Genomic DNA, 15,971 nt, shown 5'->3' on the forward strand with positions numbered 1-15,971 from the left:
TCTAATTTCAGTAGCCAGAAACAGCTGGAGAAAGTGAAACTTCTGGGAGATTTTAATATGTGCTACTGTAGATGCTTAACAGGGATTCTGAGGTTACTAGTTTTCCTCTTAACACTGGGTTACTCCGCCGCTCCTTTCATCCATTAGTGGATCAATAATTGCCCTTCCACAATTATAGACCACTTTAAATATCAAGATATGATCTGTGAACTGTGGCCTGTCAGTCTCAGTCATACCTGCTCTCTTTCAGGAGAGGAAGTGCCGACTCGTTGAAACTTAACATCAGGAAATAACCTTCCAAACTGTACCAGAAACGGCTAAATCTAGAAATGTGTACGTGGGGTAGCAAGAGGTTTTAACAGGGTGATATGGGAGGGCGGTGGGGTGGACCCCACATGAAAATACACACACTGCTGCAGCTGCAAGATGTATAAAATCTACATTAACTATTACAGTTTTTCTCAGTTGCTTAAATAATATAAGCAGGCTATTGAACTAAAACTAAATTTTTCAAAAAGCACACCCATTTCTGTAAACTCTACACACAACTCCCTTCATTTCTCATTGCCTACGCCATACGGTCATTTAGAAAGCACTGACATTGGATATTGTTCACTCAAGTCAGCACAGGTTGAGCTCAGTTAGCACACAGCTACCCAGGTGGAAACACAAACGGTCATAACTGATAACACACCAATCACAAGTTTCAGTAAATAGATAAAAGGGCCGGAGTCAGTTCATTCAGTTTTGTTAACCATGGATCCAAAGAAATCTGAAGGAGGACATGGAGGACACCAGAGAGGAGGAGGAGGAGGAGGAGGAGGAACAGTAGGAGCTGGAGGACACCAGAGAGGAGGAGGAGGAGAACAAGAATCTCTGGCCTGTCCCAGACCAAAGACGGGATGCTGGGGCAGAATAATTTATTGTTTGGTGGGTACTGTACACTAAGGATTGACCTTTTTGTTGTTATCATCTTGTGAAAAGGGGGAGAACCACAAGCAATATTACTAATAACCAGTTTAGAAAAAGATAATTTCTTTGGAGGCTCTGTACACAGCCTTTGGTCTGATAGCACAAGTTAAAAAGTTTACAAAGTCTGCTTCCATGTCAGCTGAGGCTTTTAAGCCAAGTGTGACCTAAACATGCTCCCCTGATGTGAAAAGTCTTCTAAATTAACTACAGATCATGTTTCTGTGTGAGAGAGGCTGATTACTGGGCAGACAGCAGGGGAAGAAAGGGAGAACATAAGAAAAAAAGGTTTTGCTGCTCCTGTAGCTCCCCCTGCAGGAGGAGAATGTGAAGGACAGAGCGCTCAGGGAGAAACACCTCTCAGCGTCTGTGGCCAGAAAAACCAGATTTCTCTGCTTGACACTTTAGTTACAGAAAATTATGAGTCAGAGCCAACATCACTTTGCAATTAATCATACTTGTTTTGCTATAGCACTTATTACAGTTTTTCATGATTGCTTGAACACATTTCTTGAAATTATGCCTCTTTTTCTCAAAACTCTAGGCTCACAGGGCTGTGTACAAAGAACTTAGCTTTTTCTAAACCGTATAATGTAGCAGAAAATGTAAGAATTACTTCAAAGTTGTACTGAAGTACAGTACTTGAGTAAATTCACTTACTTATTTTCCACCACAGGACCATTATATTACAGTTTTTCTCAATTGCTCAAAACATTTCTTGAAATTATGCCTCTTTTTCTTCCCCAAACATCCTATTTTCAGGTCAAAATGAAGCTCTCCACTCAAAACCATTTAGCCTTGCTGAAAAACCAAACTTTGCCCTCAGACATGACACACAAGGCCTCAGAAACACACACACTACAACACAGTCTGACACACTGACGAGAGAAATTCAAAACAACAGTACAAAAACTGGTTGGGGTAAACTGGTTAGGCTTAAGTAATGTTGCTTGTGGTTCTCCCCTTCAGAAACCTTTTCACATGATGAACATAACATTTTTTTTATTTTTTTACAACTGCTCACACACAAAATATTTACATGTCACACGATTTTTGAAGACTCTCACTCTAAGAGCAAAACTACACCTCAAATATCCAAAACCATAAGCTGTTTCTCAGCCTTTCACTCAGTTTTCAATTGCATCAAACACTTTTTTCAAAACACTGCATACAATTCTTCAAACTGGGACGCAAAAATCTACCAGGAAGTGACCTGCTTTCCTTTTCCAAACACAACCAATGAAAATGAAAATGCTACACTTCTTCACCAGGTCATACACACCCACTCTTCACATGCGCAAACACTAACTGCTTTAATGATCACTAACCAATCACTGCTTTAGTATTCAATAAACCTATTAATAGGTCAAAGTCAGATTACATGTTTTGAACAATGGATGCCAACAATGGACAGAGAGCAAGGGGAGGAGGAGGCGACGACGAGGACAAGTTGGAAGAGGAGGAGGACGAGGGCAAAGAAGAGCAGGAAGGAGAGCCATCTCTGATGAGATCAGGGCCACACTTGACTGAGAGTCCAGCCCAACTTGAGTGGCTTTACAGCGGCGACCACAAGTTGAACCTTCAGAAACAGGTTGCAATAATCTCTTGGTCATTTCAGCAGCTCAGTGTTGTAAAATAAATAATATCATTGTTTGCCAATCAAAGTAAAAATTATACTTTTGGTTTATATATGTTGATGGATTTTGTTTTGAACAGCCATGTTTTACCAAATAAATTCTCTGTTTCAACACTGCATTGGTGTTTACAACGCACTCTTGGCAGATTATTTTCACTCTAGAACATTGTATGGAAATGTACACATAAGCCTATGAAAGACAAAAGAGCTTTCAATTTATAGCAACAGTGTAAATGGTATATCCAATAATTTACTATTATGAAAAAAGTGTTTGCCATCTGATGCAAAGGCAGCAGGGGTTGTAGCCAGTTCTGTGGTCTGGTCACTGCCACCCCAACCAACGGTCGCCACCACGGTCTCTGAGGGAAGGCCCCTCTCTGTTCCTTATTAGAAAAAGGTCAGTTTCAAGTTTTTATACAGTCTATGGTTCCAAAGTAGGCCTAAAGTGACCTTAGATAATTAAAATGATCTCAGCTGGCAGATGATTTGTCTAATAGAGAATAGAGTGGCAACCCGCTCTCTGCAAATGCTCCATTTTGGGATGTGTTTATGGCACATAGTTGTGTGAAACAAACTGTAAATGTTTACCAGTAACTATACTGACACACTAACCCCTACAAATACACGCACAAACACTTGTGTCTAAAAATGATACTTCTGGTTTACATGTGGTTATGGTTTTGTTTTCCTGTGTCCTACAACACTGTGCTACTTTTACAATAGTAATGTTTTGCCAAGTAAATATTTTGGGTTTCAACACAGTAAGACAGTATGGAGAGGAGTCAGAGGTGAAGGAGAGAGAGAGAGAGAGAGAGAGAGAGGGGGGGGTAGAGGGGAGCTGCCTACACAATATCCACACAGAAGCACAGACAATAAAGGCAATAGTGGTTCAGACTGAAAATGAATAATGGTACAGATATTTACCGTAATGTTACTGATAATAATAACAATAATAACGATAGGACTTGTAAAAACAATTGTAGCAGCAGGTGACCCGCAACCACAGATCCAGACTCCACAGCTCCAGAGCCAGAAACACCTGCAGGAAGTGATAGGAGGAGAGAGGAGAGAGACGAGAAAGCACAAGACTACCGGAAAGGGGAGAAGTTGTGTTAGTAACATGCAATAATGTGATGAGGTTGCATACAGAGGGAGAGAAAGTAGAGGAGAGAGGAGCTCAGTGCATCATGGGAAATCCCCCAGCAGTCTAGGCCTATAGCAGCATAACTAAGGGATGGTTCAGGACTCACCTGAGCCAGCCCTAACTATAAGCTTTATCAAAGAGGAAAGTCTTAACCCTACTTTTAAATGTGGAGATGGTGTCTGCCTCCTGAACCCAAACTGGAACCTGGTTCCACAGGAGAGGAGCTTGATAGCTGAACGCTCTGGCTCCTAGTCTACTTTTGGAGACTCTAGGAACCACAAGTAACCCTGCATTCTGGGAGCGCAGTGCTCTGGTGGGGTAGTAAGGTACTATGAGCTATTTAAGATAAGATGGTGCCTGACCATTAAGAGCTTTGTAGGTAAGAAGAATGAATTCTATTCTGGATTTTTACTGTAAACCAATGCAGAGAAGCTAAAACGGGAGAAATATGATCTTATTTTACACACAGCTGGTGCAACCCAGCGCAGATGTTTGGCTGTTAACGTTACAGAGAAGCCCATTGTGCTCCCCTGCCCAGATTATTATTATTATTACATTTACAATATCAGAGATCGTCATCGTCATACCTCATCACATTGACATTGACTTCATTAGAATAGCAAAACTGTGGCAGTTTATGGCACAGGGCCAGTGACAGAGGAAGGAAGCAGCGCTTTCACACAATGATTCATATCATTCCTGCAAATGAATGAACCCTCGTGTGTATATATAGTATACACACACACTAGTATATATGTACTTTTTGGATTTAAAACAGGGACAGTGTACAATTATTGTATTGCACTAGACATAGCACATTGCTAATGTCCATCTGTTGTCCCTTGGTGTGTATACAATGCACATATAACAATATCAAAATAATTTTCCACATGATAAATACAACTGTAGGACAGACCAGTCCGTATCCATTCAGCTTTTCGGACCTTAATAACATCATGACTGTCAACTGACTGTTGTCTTTCAATAGAGTAATGATAATAGTTTAAAATCAATCAATAGGATCAATCCTATTCACCTTATATACTCCTTTTGGGCAATATTATCATGAAACACTCCATAAACCTTCATGTTATGCAGACAGATGACACTCAGTTCTATCTATTGACCAAGAAATGAACCCAAACACCAAGACGCATTATCTAAAGATCTATCTAAAGGTCCTCTGGATGGCATCGCCCTGGCCTGCAGCACCCCTGTGAGGAGTCTCGGAGTTATCTTTGATCAGGACATGTCCCATTACTCTCACATTAAACAAATTTCAAGGACCGCCTTTTTTTCACCTACGTAATATTGCAAAAATCAGGAACATCCTGTCTAAAAATGGTGCAAAAAAACAAGTCCATGCATCTGTTACTTCTAGGCTGGATTACACTTGCACTTTTGTCTTTTGTCCAGTGCTTAAAGAGCTTGTTTATTAAACACTTTTACAAAGTGGTTGTATTGTTTTTGTCCAGGCCTGTGACTGGGACAATATTCATGTAACTATTAATCTGTTAGCAGGCTGTTAAAGCTCCTGGTTAAACAGTGGGGGATAAAAGGTTAACACTTACAGACAGGTCTTCATGTTGCGTGAGAACTGACATTTGCTGCGGTCGGTCTACAAATAAATGAAGGCGAGCTACGAGTGGTTGCAGTGTTTAGACTTGGCTTGAACCTGGGCAGCCACAGTACAGCTTCCCTTTTAGCTACGCATGCATTCTGTATTCAAACGTGACAGGAAGATCTGGTTTTCCTTCAGTAACTTTCACACACATTCACACTTCATGCTGCATGATGAAAAGAGAGAACAATTGATGGTGTTTGCAGACAATGGTGTTTATAACTATAAAGCACAATAGACATACTGAGTATTCATGTAGGCTGGTTTTTTGTGCTTTACGTTGCTTTCTGTACTGAAGCATGAACATCGAACATCATGTCCTAAAAAGACACAAGGTCAGAAAAAATGACAAGCGGCATGTTTGCCTGCACATTAATATTAAATAGACTTATATCCCAGTGAGAAACTCACTGATAACTAACAGCTGGATGTGCAGAATGATAATGGAGCAACATTTTAACTTATCCAGGAGAGAATCAAAATAAAAAATAAATATAACAAGCCTAATTATGAAATGTGTTATTAATTGTGCCTTTGTGTGGTCACATCCAGCTCTTCATATTTTAGCATATTTTTTTCAGTCAATAATTAACTCTCTTCATTGACTTTTTTTATTGATGCTGACATTTCATCTCCCCATTAATCGTTTTATTAATTCTTGTTTTTTTTATTTTATATGATGAATGTATGTTGTACATGGAACTGTTCTTTCTTTTTCAGTTGTCTTCTTCTTCTCTTCTGGAAAATCAAACAGGATGCATTTGTCCAGTATTCTAACTGCTCCGTTATGACACTGTTCTCATCGCTTTCTCTACGTTGTCTCTGCATCTACCCCAGTATGCTAGTCAGGCCAGTTACAGTGAGTTGTGTGTAATTTGCATGTCCTAGATGCGTCTTTGTCACTCCATCTTACATCTCCTCCTCATTCTCCCTGTCAAACTGTGCAGAAGCTGCATGAGCTCCATTTAACTCTGTGATGGAGGTACAGATGAGAATTATTTTCCTTTTTTTTGGTAAGTAGCCTTTTTACCTAAATAACTGATGCGTAGAATTGCCTGTACAGACGTGTCCACCAATTTACAGTGACTACTGAATTGTATGTAGACCTAGCAATTATATTAAGCTAAATTTTTAAATAGAACCACTGTTGTCTGTCAGTGTATTTGGTACATTAGATCAAGATTAAGATCAGATTAAGGAGAGAATAACATAAACCAAAAGGTGGGATAGTCTGAAAAAATGTTTCAGCAGAGCAATAATGTAGGTTAATGCACAACATATTTAATAAATAAATATATTATGACATTAATTTCATTAAATTACAAGTATAAATATTAGCGTTCAGAGTTTAATGTGCTCAAAGTTTTGAACATGAGCAGGAAACTTGCTGAAACAATAGTAGCCTATAAGGTTTGATTGTGTTTTTGTTTGGTTGCACCTCTTAAAAAGTTTTTGAGTAGCCAATAAAAATAAAGCTCCTGCCTTTTGCGAGAATGTTTAAAGTTATTTTAATAGACCACCTCTTGCCATCAACAGAAATAACAGAAATATGTATGCTGTATTTTTTTGTTATAGATTTTGAAAGTATCAGTTTAACTAAGTTGACCGTGTTTATTGCAGCCCCGTGACAGCCTCAGAAACTGGATTTATTTCATTTTTGTGTCAAAGCTTTTGATTAATTGATTGCTCTCTGGAAGAAAAGAGAATTTCAAAGAATAAAACAAACAAAAAAATGCATCTAAAAAAACTGCTTACCCCAGTTTTAAATCTTCTGATACAGCAGGATCTAACTTTAACTTCTACATGAGCCGTTTCACACATTTCAACATTATACTGGGACCTAATTTGTAAATCAGCAACTGCTTTTACTTAAAGCAAACCCTGTTTCTGCTGGGAACATGTTGTGTCAACAGGACTATTTCAGGAAGTCCTCATTTTATCTGGTGATCAATCATGGCTGAATGATTTTTCTCACAGTCTTCACAGAAGGGGCATTGTTATGCACATGTGCATCTACCCTCATGTTATAGCCTGGCTCACAATAAAAGAGAGACACCAAAAATACAGTTAACAAAAAGTATTTTGTCAATCTTATGAAATTAAAATAAAATAAATTAAAGTAAATCCCCTCCTTTGGACTCTTAAGATCATAAAACTGTCGGCTACTTGAACTCTAAAGGGTTAAAGAGGATGAGATAAGCTGATGTGATGTGATGAATTTTTTGTTTTTTGGTATATATATATATATAGCTGGTTGGAGAGGGGCACATTTCCGATCCACCTAGACTGGGGTTTTTCCTTTGCAACATGCAACTACAAGCTTCAAAGTTGAATTGTGTAATTCAGTAAGGAGGATTGATTGAAAGTGTGTAAATGAAGCTTAGCGTAAGTTCAATCAGGAAGACTATGCTACTCATTTGTTCACATTTTCCTCTCTCTTTTCTTGCACATTTAAAGTGTAAAGCCAGAGGGCAAAGCAGGGGGAAGTGTGATTCAAGCCAGACCAACAGAGGTGTCATTTACACCGGGGACACTGGGGACATGTCCCCACCAAGTTTTGAAATGGTTGATTTTGTCCCCATCACTTTTTGAAAGCATTTGTTAAAAGTGTTCTGAAAAATAGCTTGCAACAAGAAATGTTAACTAACAAATGGAAATGCTTTGAGAAAGGTTTATTTGCACAATAACATGCAATTTAAATATAGCAGACACCAAATGTGAATTGTACAAAAAAGTAACTTAAGCTGCTGATCACTGCATTATATTATTATTCTGCATTATTATTTATATTTATATTTATTATATATTATATTTATAATTATGAATTGTCCCCTGCCAGCTGAAAATGTCTCCAAATTACAGCGTGTAACGTTCTGGGGTAGGACACGAGGACCTTCCACTCATATATTTTGCATTTCCCATATCTTCTAAATAGTGTTAAAAATCTTTTCATCTTGTTCTTGTGCTTCGTTACATCTCGTGTATCATCACGCCCCTAATCTGAGCCCTCATGTCCCCACCACTTTTTCAACACAAAGTGACGCCCTTGAGAAAGCAGATCAGTCTTATAATCTCTAGTATTAGTAAAAGTACAAACTACAAGTATCGTGGAGCGTGAGCGCGTTACAGACACATGGTGTTGTCATAGACGTGGGCACAACTTTTTGCCCGTTTACGCTCGTCACCTCCTGCTTTGCTGTTTGACATTTTTATCACTAAAGTTACTGCCTCCTGATGCAGTTTGCTAGAGTTATGCTACATTCAGATACTTGGCGACGAGGCCATGTTTTAATTTAATTATTTCTGTGTTTGGCAATTTAAGCACATTTTGTCATCAGAAAGAGTGTGTAATCATGTGGTGGATGAATAAAATTACGCTTCAATAAGAACATTTTAGAAATTGAATCAACATAAATTAATTTGCATAGAAATATTCAAATGTAGCCTGTGTGCTGATATGATTCACGGGGCCAATTCACAATAAATGTACTGCAACAGTAAGGTATCAAAATACTATAATATTATTTTAAAGGGGTGAATTCACATTTTTATATGTTACTTTTTTTAAATGTAAAATATCTGACTCCGCCCACTCAGCCATGAAATCTTCAGCGAGTTCGAGTCTGGCGTCTGCCCATGAGGTGTCACTTCTGAGAGCTTGTTGAAGTGATGAGCTTTCGATATGATAATATGCCCTCGTCGAAACACAGAGAGGACGGAAGCAGCGCCTGTGAACACCGACAGATCTGTCTTTGTTCATTTGGCTTATGTTCTGTGAGCAAAAACACATTTAATGCTGGGAAAATCGTGATTTTCTACATTGCATCAACATTTTGGCAGATTCCATGATATTCCGTGTTTTACAATTAATTTCATTTTTATTGTCAAATTCTGCGATTTCCGCATCTTTCACGGGAGGCTTATCCGCTTAAAAAAATATAGCAAAAAGATGAACGACAAAAAACCCTTCATACCCAGTAGAAGGTTAAAGGTCACATAGATAGACACATGAAGTCAGGGAAACATTTGACGTATACGCAGTAGAATCAGTAGAAGAAGAGGCCAGCTTGATTTTCCCGTGTATATGATGAATATGATGTTGTGTAAAAAGCGCTTCGAGCGGTCGCAAAGACTAGACAGGTGCTATACAAATACAGAGCATTTACATTTACAGTCCAAACCCTGCATCATCACTTGGCTGTAAAAAATATTCACATGGTTATAAAGTATTTCACATGGCTGCAATAGACATTCTGGAAGTCGTGAGCTTACATCTCACTGTTGACTTGTTTGCTGTGCATCTGTGTTGACTGTTGTACCACTCTGTATTTTACAGTGATGATTTCATCTGCGACGGATGAAGTGAAGAACCTGACGGGCGCTGAGGGAGGATCCATCACTCTACCTGACCCTGTTGTGGAGTTGGGATTTCTTTCATTAGGACAAAAGCCTATTGCTATGGTGACTGAGAGGAAAATCACAATATTGGAGGAGATTTATAAGGACAGACTTCTCTTGAACAGCAACACTGGACTCTTTACACTCTCAGGCCTGCAGAGGACTGACTCTGGGATTTATTATATTGACTCTAAAAAAGGAAGAGTTTTCAGTAGCTCTTATAAACTCACTGTGTATGGTAAGTCACATTTCCTTTGCCTGTGTATTTGTGACATCATTTCTCTGTTTAATCTCCACCAATTTCTTCTCCAGAGTCTGTCCCGACTCCTGCAGTGAAGGTAACAAGTGTGAGCGCTGACAGCTGCACCTTACTGTGTTTAGTGGAGAAAGCCGAAGAGACGTCACTGTTGTGGTACAAAGACGAGGAAATAGTGAACCAGAGCAGCTCTGCGCTCTCTCTGCCTCTCACAGTACACAAGCAGGACTTCAGCTCCTCTTACAGATGTGTGGCAGCCAACCCTGCTGAAAATAAGACTCATGCAGTCCATGTTACCACATCCTGCAGTGGACAAAACGACACGGAGACAAACACAAGACATCGTAAGACCGATTCTAACACTGAATACAAAAGTAATATTCTCATATTTTAAAGGATCTTTTAATTGGTTCATGTTGTTGACTGTTTTTTGTTGATGTCGTGTGTTTTGTTTGACAGATATGATCGGATTTGCAATCTCAATAGTGGCTACTGTAATTATTATACTTGTTGCCTGTAACATCAAGTGGAAACATTTTGACAAGACAACCAGGAAAACACACGGCAGGTATTTATGTGTTTGTTTTTGTTAATCTCACTGCTTGATTACAGATTTAAATAAATGTGTGCATTTGTCTAGATTTTGTAGTATTTCTCTCTAAACATTTCTAGGACTAATCGTTCATTTAAAGCTGCTGTGGGTAACAATTGTGTTTCTCTCTGCTGCTCGTATCACTCCACTAGGCCCCTCCCACCAAACCCACAAGCAGGACGCCGGCTGCCCTGCGAAACCTCCTCCTGCGTAGGGGTCGCTCTCTATGGTCAAAGTCTCACCATGACCCCGGTCCCTCGCTCAGGCTTCAGAGGCAGCTGCGACTGGGATGGGAGAATATCGTAGCGGGTAGTATCTCCACAACTAACCTCTCAAACAGCTTCACATTCCTGATGGACGAGGCTCTCTCCGTCCATGCGATGTCTCTGGCCCCATCTCCTCCACCTGGGGCCTCTCCACCTGTGGCTAGCCAAACTAGCCAACCCACCACCGCTCCTGATCTGGCTGCGCACCTCCGCACCACAGACTCTCCGGCCGTCATCATCAGACTCTCAGGAAGTCTCCCTCGGGGCCGAGCCACTTCACCACCGTCCGCCTGGCAGACCCCCAGCCGGAATCGCCGTCCCAAATGCAGAAAGAGGTGGCGGAGCATCCGCTATCATGTCCTGGCAGCTCGCACACGTCACCTTTGTTTATAAAATTGTATTTTGCCTTATTAAAACTAAGAGAATTGTCTGTATTTATGCATGTGTAACTGCCGTCCATTAAAAACTTGTACTGCATGTTCTTTTGTGCTGCTTCCTGGCCAGAGCTCTATTGCAAAAGAGATTTTAATCTCAAAGACACTCACCTGGTTAAATAAAGGTTAAAAAAGCAGCCTTGTGCTGTATAATGACATAAACAACCTTGTACCTTGTTACACTGGCCATGCTCTCACATCATCAACTCAAAAACAGGCTGGTAAAATTTCGTCTCATCTGAACAGCCTCTCCTCTCTGACACTGAGCTCCTGGTGAACACCTTTTACAAACAATGTCTGACAACATTGAAGTCGTTTGCCCCAATTAGAACCTGAAACAAAGTCTCTTCAGCAGTATCACCGCAACGACCACACTCGTGCCCTATAAAGAGAGAGAGGTATGCCGCTGCTTGTTGAAGCTCTCCTGAAAAACAAAAACAAATTTAGATCCCTCCATCTTGAACAATCATAGACCTGTTTCTAAATGGTCATTTTTATCTAAAGTCATAGAGTCAGACAATAACTTATTCAAAATATTCCAGTCTGGCTTTTTGCGTCTCCCCATAGCATTGAGACTGCTCTCCTCAGTGTCTCAAATGACCTTTTCATGACTGCAGATGCTGGTGAGTGCTCTATTCTACTTCTTTTGGACTTCAGTGTTGTGTTTGACACAGCACACTGGATGGGTGGGCAGGTTTAAGGTCACTGACGTGGCCTTAAACTGGTTCAGGTCCTACCTGTCTAACAGATGTTTCTCCATGACTATGGCCGGGTCAGTTTCATCCCCTACAAACATGCTCTATGGCGTCCCTCAAGGCTCAATTCTAGGTCCCATTCAATTTTCTATCCATATGCTCCCCCTCAGGAATATCATCTGCAAATACAATGTACAATTCAACTCTTAGGGCCACGCTTTGGTGGACACGGGCCTTTAGGCTGACATGGAGGCATCATTTGGTCAGAATTATAACTAAAAGTCCAAATTTAAAATTAAAAGAATTATGGCATGTAGTACTGAGAATTCAGCATTTGCAATGTAGGGTTGGTCATTAGGCATTTAGGATTAAAGAGTGGGGAGTGTATGCAAATGAGGGGGTGTGGTCAAAGGCTGGAAGGGGGGTTTGGACAGCAGTGGGAGCTCTGGCTGTCATTGCACACTGCTATGAAACCAAACAGAGTTACTATAATGTAACGCCATAATTTCAACTTGATGAAAGCGTTGTAACATTTCTGTCCATGTAGCCTATCAGACTTAGTGACCAGTGAAAGGAGCACTATCACTCTGACAGTGAGAAAACAGCGTACAGTGCAGCAGGTAAGCTATATTAGCTGTTATTTGCTGACATGTATTAGTAAGATTACATTGGTAAATGCTGGTTTTTAAATGTGGGAAACCCTGCAAAAAATAGACGATCCACTGTTTTCACATTGTCAGTAGTTGAGTTTGCACTTTCTGTTTTTTCCTACTGTGTCGCAAGCAACGTCATGGGTTAGTAAACAGAGGAAAGCAGCATGGAGGCCAAAGTGCAGAGACGAGTACCGGCAGCTTGTATGAAGTGTTAGGCATGACATGTTGGTTTTATAAGGAGCACATGCTACAACAGAACCTCTAATATCCATAAAACCAGATGTAATAAAAACAATAACCTGACCTAAAAAAGCTCATTCCCTGGCTGGCATTTAACCTGAAGATAAGCTGTGATGAAAGAGTGTGCCACTGTAACAAGAGAACCCCACACACAGTTATTTTTAGCACAACATAAAGCCTGAACGGAAGTGACATTTGGTTTTGTTGGTCATGGGCCACTGAACTGTGGCCTGTCAGTCTCAGTCATACCTGCTGTTTTTCAGGAGAGGAAGTGCCGACTCGTTGGAACTTAACATCAGGAAATAACCTTCCTAACTGTACCAGAAACGGCTAAATCTATAAATGTGTACGTGGGGTAGCAAGAGGTTTTAGCAGGGTGACATGGGAGGGCGGACACAAACCGCTGCAGGTGCAGGACAACAGAAAATGGACATTAATATCATGAGGAAGTAAATAAGTGAATTTACTCAAGTACTGTACTTTAGTACAATTTTATAAAATTCTGCTACTTTATATTTTTACTCCACAACATTTTAGAAAAAGATCATTGCTTTGGAGGCTCTGTACACAGCCTTTAGTCTGATAGCACAAGTTAAAAAAGTTTACAAAGTCTGCTTCCATGTCAGCTGAGGCTTTTAAGCCAAGTGTCACCTAAACATGCTCCCCTGATGTGAAAAGTCTTCTAAATTAACTACAGATCATGTTTCTGTGTGAGAGAGGCTGATTACTGGGCAGACAGCAGGGGAAGAAAGGGAGAACATAAGAAAAAAGGTTTTGCTGCTCTTGTAGCTCCCCCTGCAGGAGGAGAATGTGAAGGACAGAGCGCTCTGGGAGAAACACCTCTCAGCGTCTGTGGCCAGAAAAACCAGATTTCTCTGCTTGACACTTTAGTTACAGAAAATTATGAGTCAGAGCCAACATCACTGACTAAAAATGTATTATTGTGACAATGGTTATGATTTAGACATAGAAAAAGCAAAGGATATACAGAGGTTCTCCTGGGTTTTTAGTCTCTGTGTAACAGTAACAATCTGCCACAGTGTTTGGCTTTACCCTGAGGAAAGGAAAAATAAGATCTGTTCTTTATCCACCATATTTCTCCAACAATAACTGAGCCCAATTTAATAGCAATTTGACTTTCTTCTTAAATTTAGCTTCAGAGAAATATCCTTCCTCTTGTCTCAGCACAATTTACTCTCTTAAAATGCTTTTTTCTTTCTCTGAACTGATTTGTCTGAAAATAATCACCTCTAACAGTTAGATCCAAAACTTTGATCTGCTTATAAACAACCATCTTCATCAGTTTTAGCCACACTAGTGACATGGCTCTAGGGATGGCGATGTCGGGCAGTTGGTCCAGACTGAAATATCTCACAGCTATTAGATGGATCATTTTGACATTTGGAATATCTTTGAATGTTAGAGCAGGAAGACTGACTTTGGTGATCCCTGACGTTGACATTCATCAAATTTTAGACATTTGCTGCAGACATTCATGTCCACACATGATGAATTGCATTAACTTTGTCAATCTTGAATTACTAACTTCATTATGACACCAATTAAAAATCCACAGCAAGTCAGTTAATACAAAGGATTGTTGATACACAATATTCTGGAGTTGAACACCTTCCAATACACTGAACATCACTCACAGGACAAGGATAAAAATACTGATCCTGAACACCAAAAGCAACTGCCACAATTACACTGATGAACAGTTTATTAGCTCAATCAGGAGTGAAAAGCAAATCTTAATAATCCACTTTAACTGCAGAAGCTTGGATGCTAACTTCCACAACATCAAACATAATCTAAATCAATTCAAAAAGCCTTTCAATACAATCACAATACCTGAAACTTGGATAAACAGTGAAAGGGACACTGATTTTCAACTTAAATGATATGACATGTCTTGTATTAACAGAGAAAACATGAATGGGGTTGGTGTGGCTTTACAAGGTGGTGAATAATTTACTTGAATGTGTCTCAATATAAATATGTATGGAAATGAAGAAAAACATAAATGTAAGTTGCATAGATTTTATCAATACATGTACAGTCTCTGCCTTCATCCCAAAATCACCAGACCCAGTCGGATTACTTCCTGTTGTGCAACATGAATCGACAATATACTATATATTTATATATATATATATATATATATATAAAATAATATACAAATGACTTAGTTAACTACACACTGTTAATAAATGACATCAGTGACCACTTAACAGTTTTTACAGTTTATGACAGATGAAATATTCAGACGGATGCAATCAAAACTGATTTGCTTGCACAATACTGGGAAATATTATATAAAGAAAAAGGATTTATTATTATTATATGATAAAAAATTGTACAAGAAAAAATACAGAAGAAAACAAAAATCTAAATATGATGTTGACTGTTTTCACCCAAAATCATCAGATTTTTGTTTGGCCTGACAGGCTTCAGCACATAAACCTTTATTTTTGTTTTGTATCCGTAGTTTGTGTTGGAGTCTGAGTTGTACTGGGTGCTGGTTGTTTTATGGTGACGGTGGACTACATGTCGTTAGCTGCGGTGTTGTCGCTGTGGTCGGAGAGAGAGGCTCAGGAGGGCGCACAGAGCTACATCCTGACCCGGTGTCCTCACATTCAAAGCAGAACAGTGAAGAAAAACCACATTTAGCCCCTTTCACTAATTTCATGACAACATATAAGAATATTACAGTAAACTATGGAAACTAATAAAAAGAATATAATTAAACAGCATTATTAGAAATGACTCAAGACAGGGTAATTATCCCCAGTATTTTATTGATAATAAAAGGTTATGTCAAACTCGAAGTATTTGACCAAATATATCTAAAAGTAATGGGCTGCACTTACTCTGCATTCACGTGCTCCTCGTGTTGGTCCCATTTCTCAAGTTAACATATTTGTTGGATAATGTGTCGGATAAGCATCATCATTGTCATCCAACTATGCTGAAACAATTTTAAACTTTCTATGACAAAGTATTTTTTTCATCCCAGACTTGTTACTGTACCAGTAGCTTACACAGCTGAAACCACTAAAATATT

The 15,971-nt window shown here is 39.5% G+C and overlaps 1 protein-coding gene across 2 annotated transcripts; it reads left to right on the forward strand.

Annotated features, from left to right (window-relative positions):
• The first annotated feature begins 6,209 nt into the window (after nt 1-6,209).
• On the forward strand, nt 6,210-11,453 carry LOC119899807 (CD48 antigen-like). 2 transcript variants are annotated; one of them, XM_038714573.1, is made up of 5 exons: nt 6,210-6,383; nt 9,707-10,006; nt 10,081-10,398; nt 10,484-10,592; nt 10,769-11,453. In XM_038714573.1, the coding sequence occupies exons 1-5, from the start codon at nt 6,347-6,349 to the stop codon at nt 10,920-10,922; spliced, it is 918 nt and encodes a 305-aa protein (XP_038570501.1). In that variant the 5' UTR covers nt 6,210-6,346; the 3' UTR covers nt 10,923-11,453. The 2 variants fall into 2 exon arrangements, with proteins under 2 accessions (XP_038570501.1, XP_038570502.1); XM_038714574.1 differs by having other exon boundaries at nt 6,212-6,383; nt 10,081-10,368.
• The last annotated feature ends 4,518 nt before the right edge of the window (nt 11,454-15,971 follow it).

This window comes from Micropterus salmoides, unplaced genomic scaffold, assembly GCF_014851395.1.
Source record: "Micropterus salmoides isolate LMB-PRFRI ecotype aquatic unplaced genomic scaffold, ASM1485139v1 Ms_hic_scaffold_12, whole genome shotgun sequence".
NCBI lineage: Eukaryota > Metazoa > Chordata > Actinopteri > Centrarchiformes > Centrarchidae > Micropterus > Micropterus salmoides.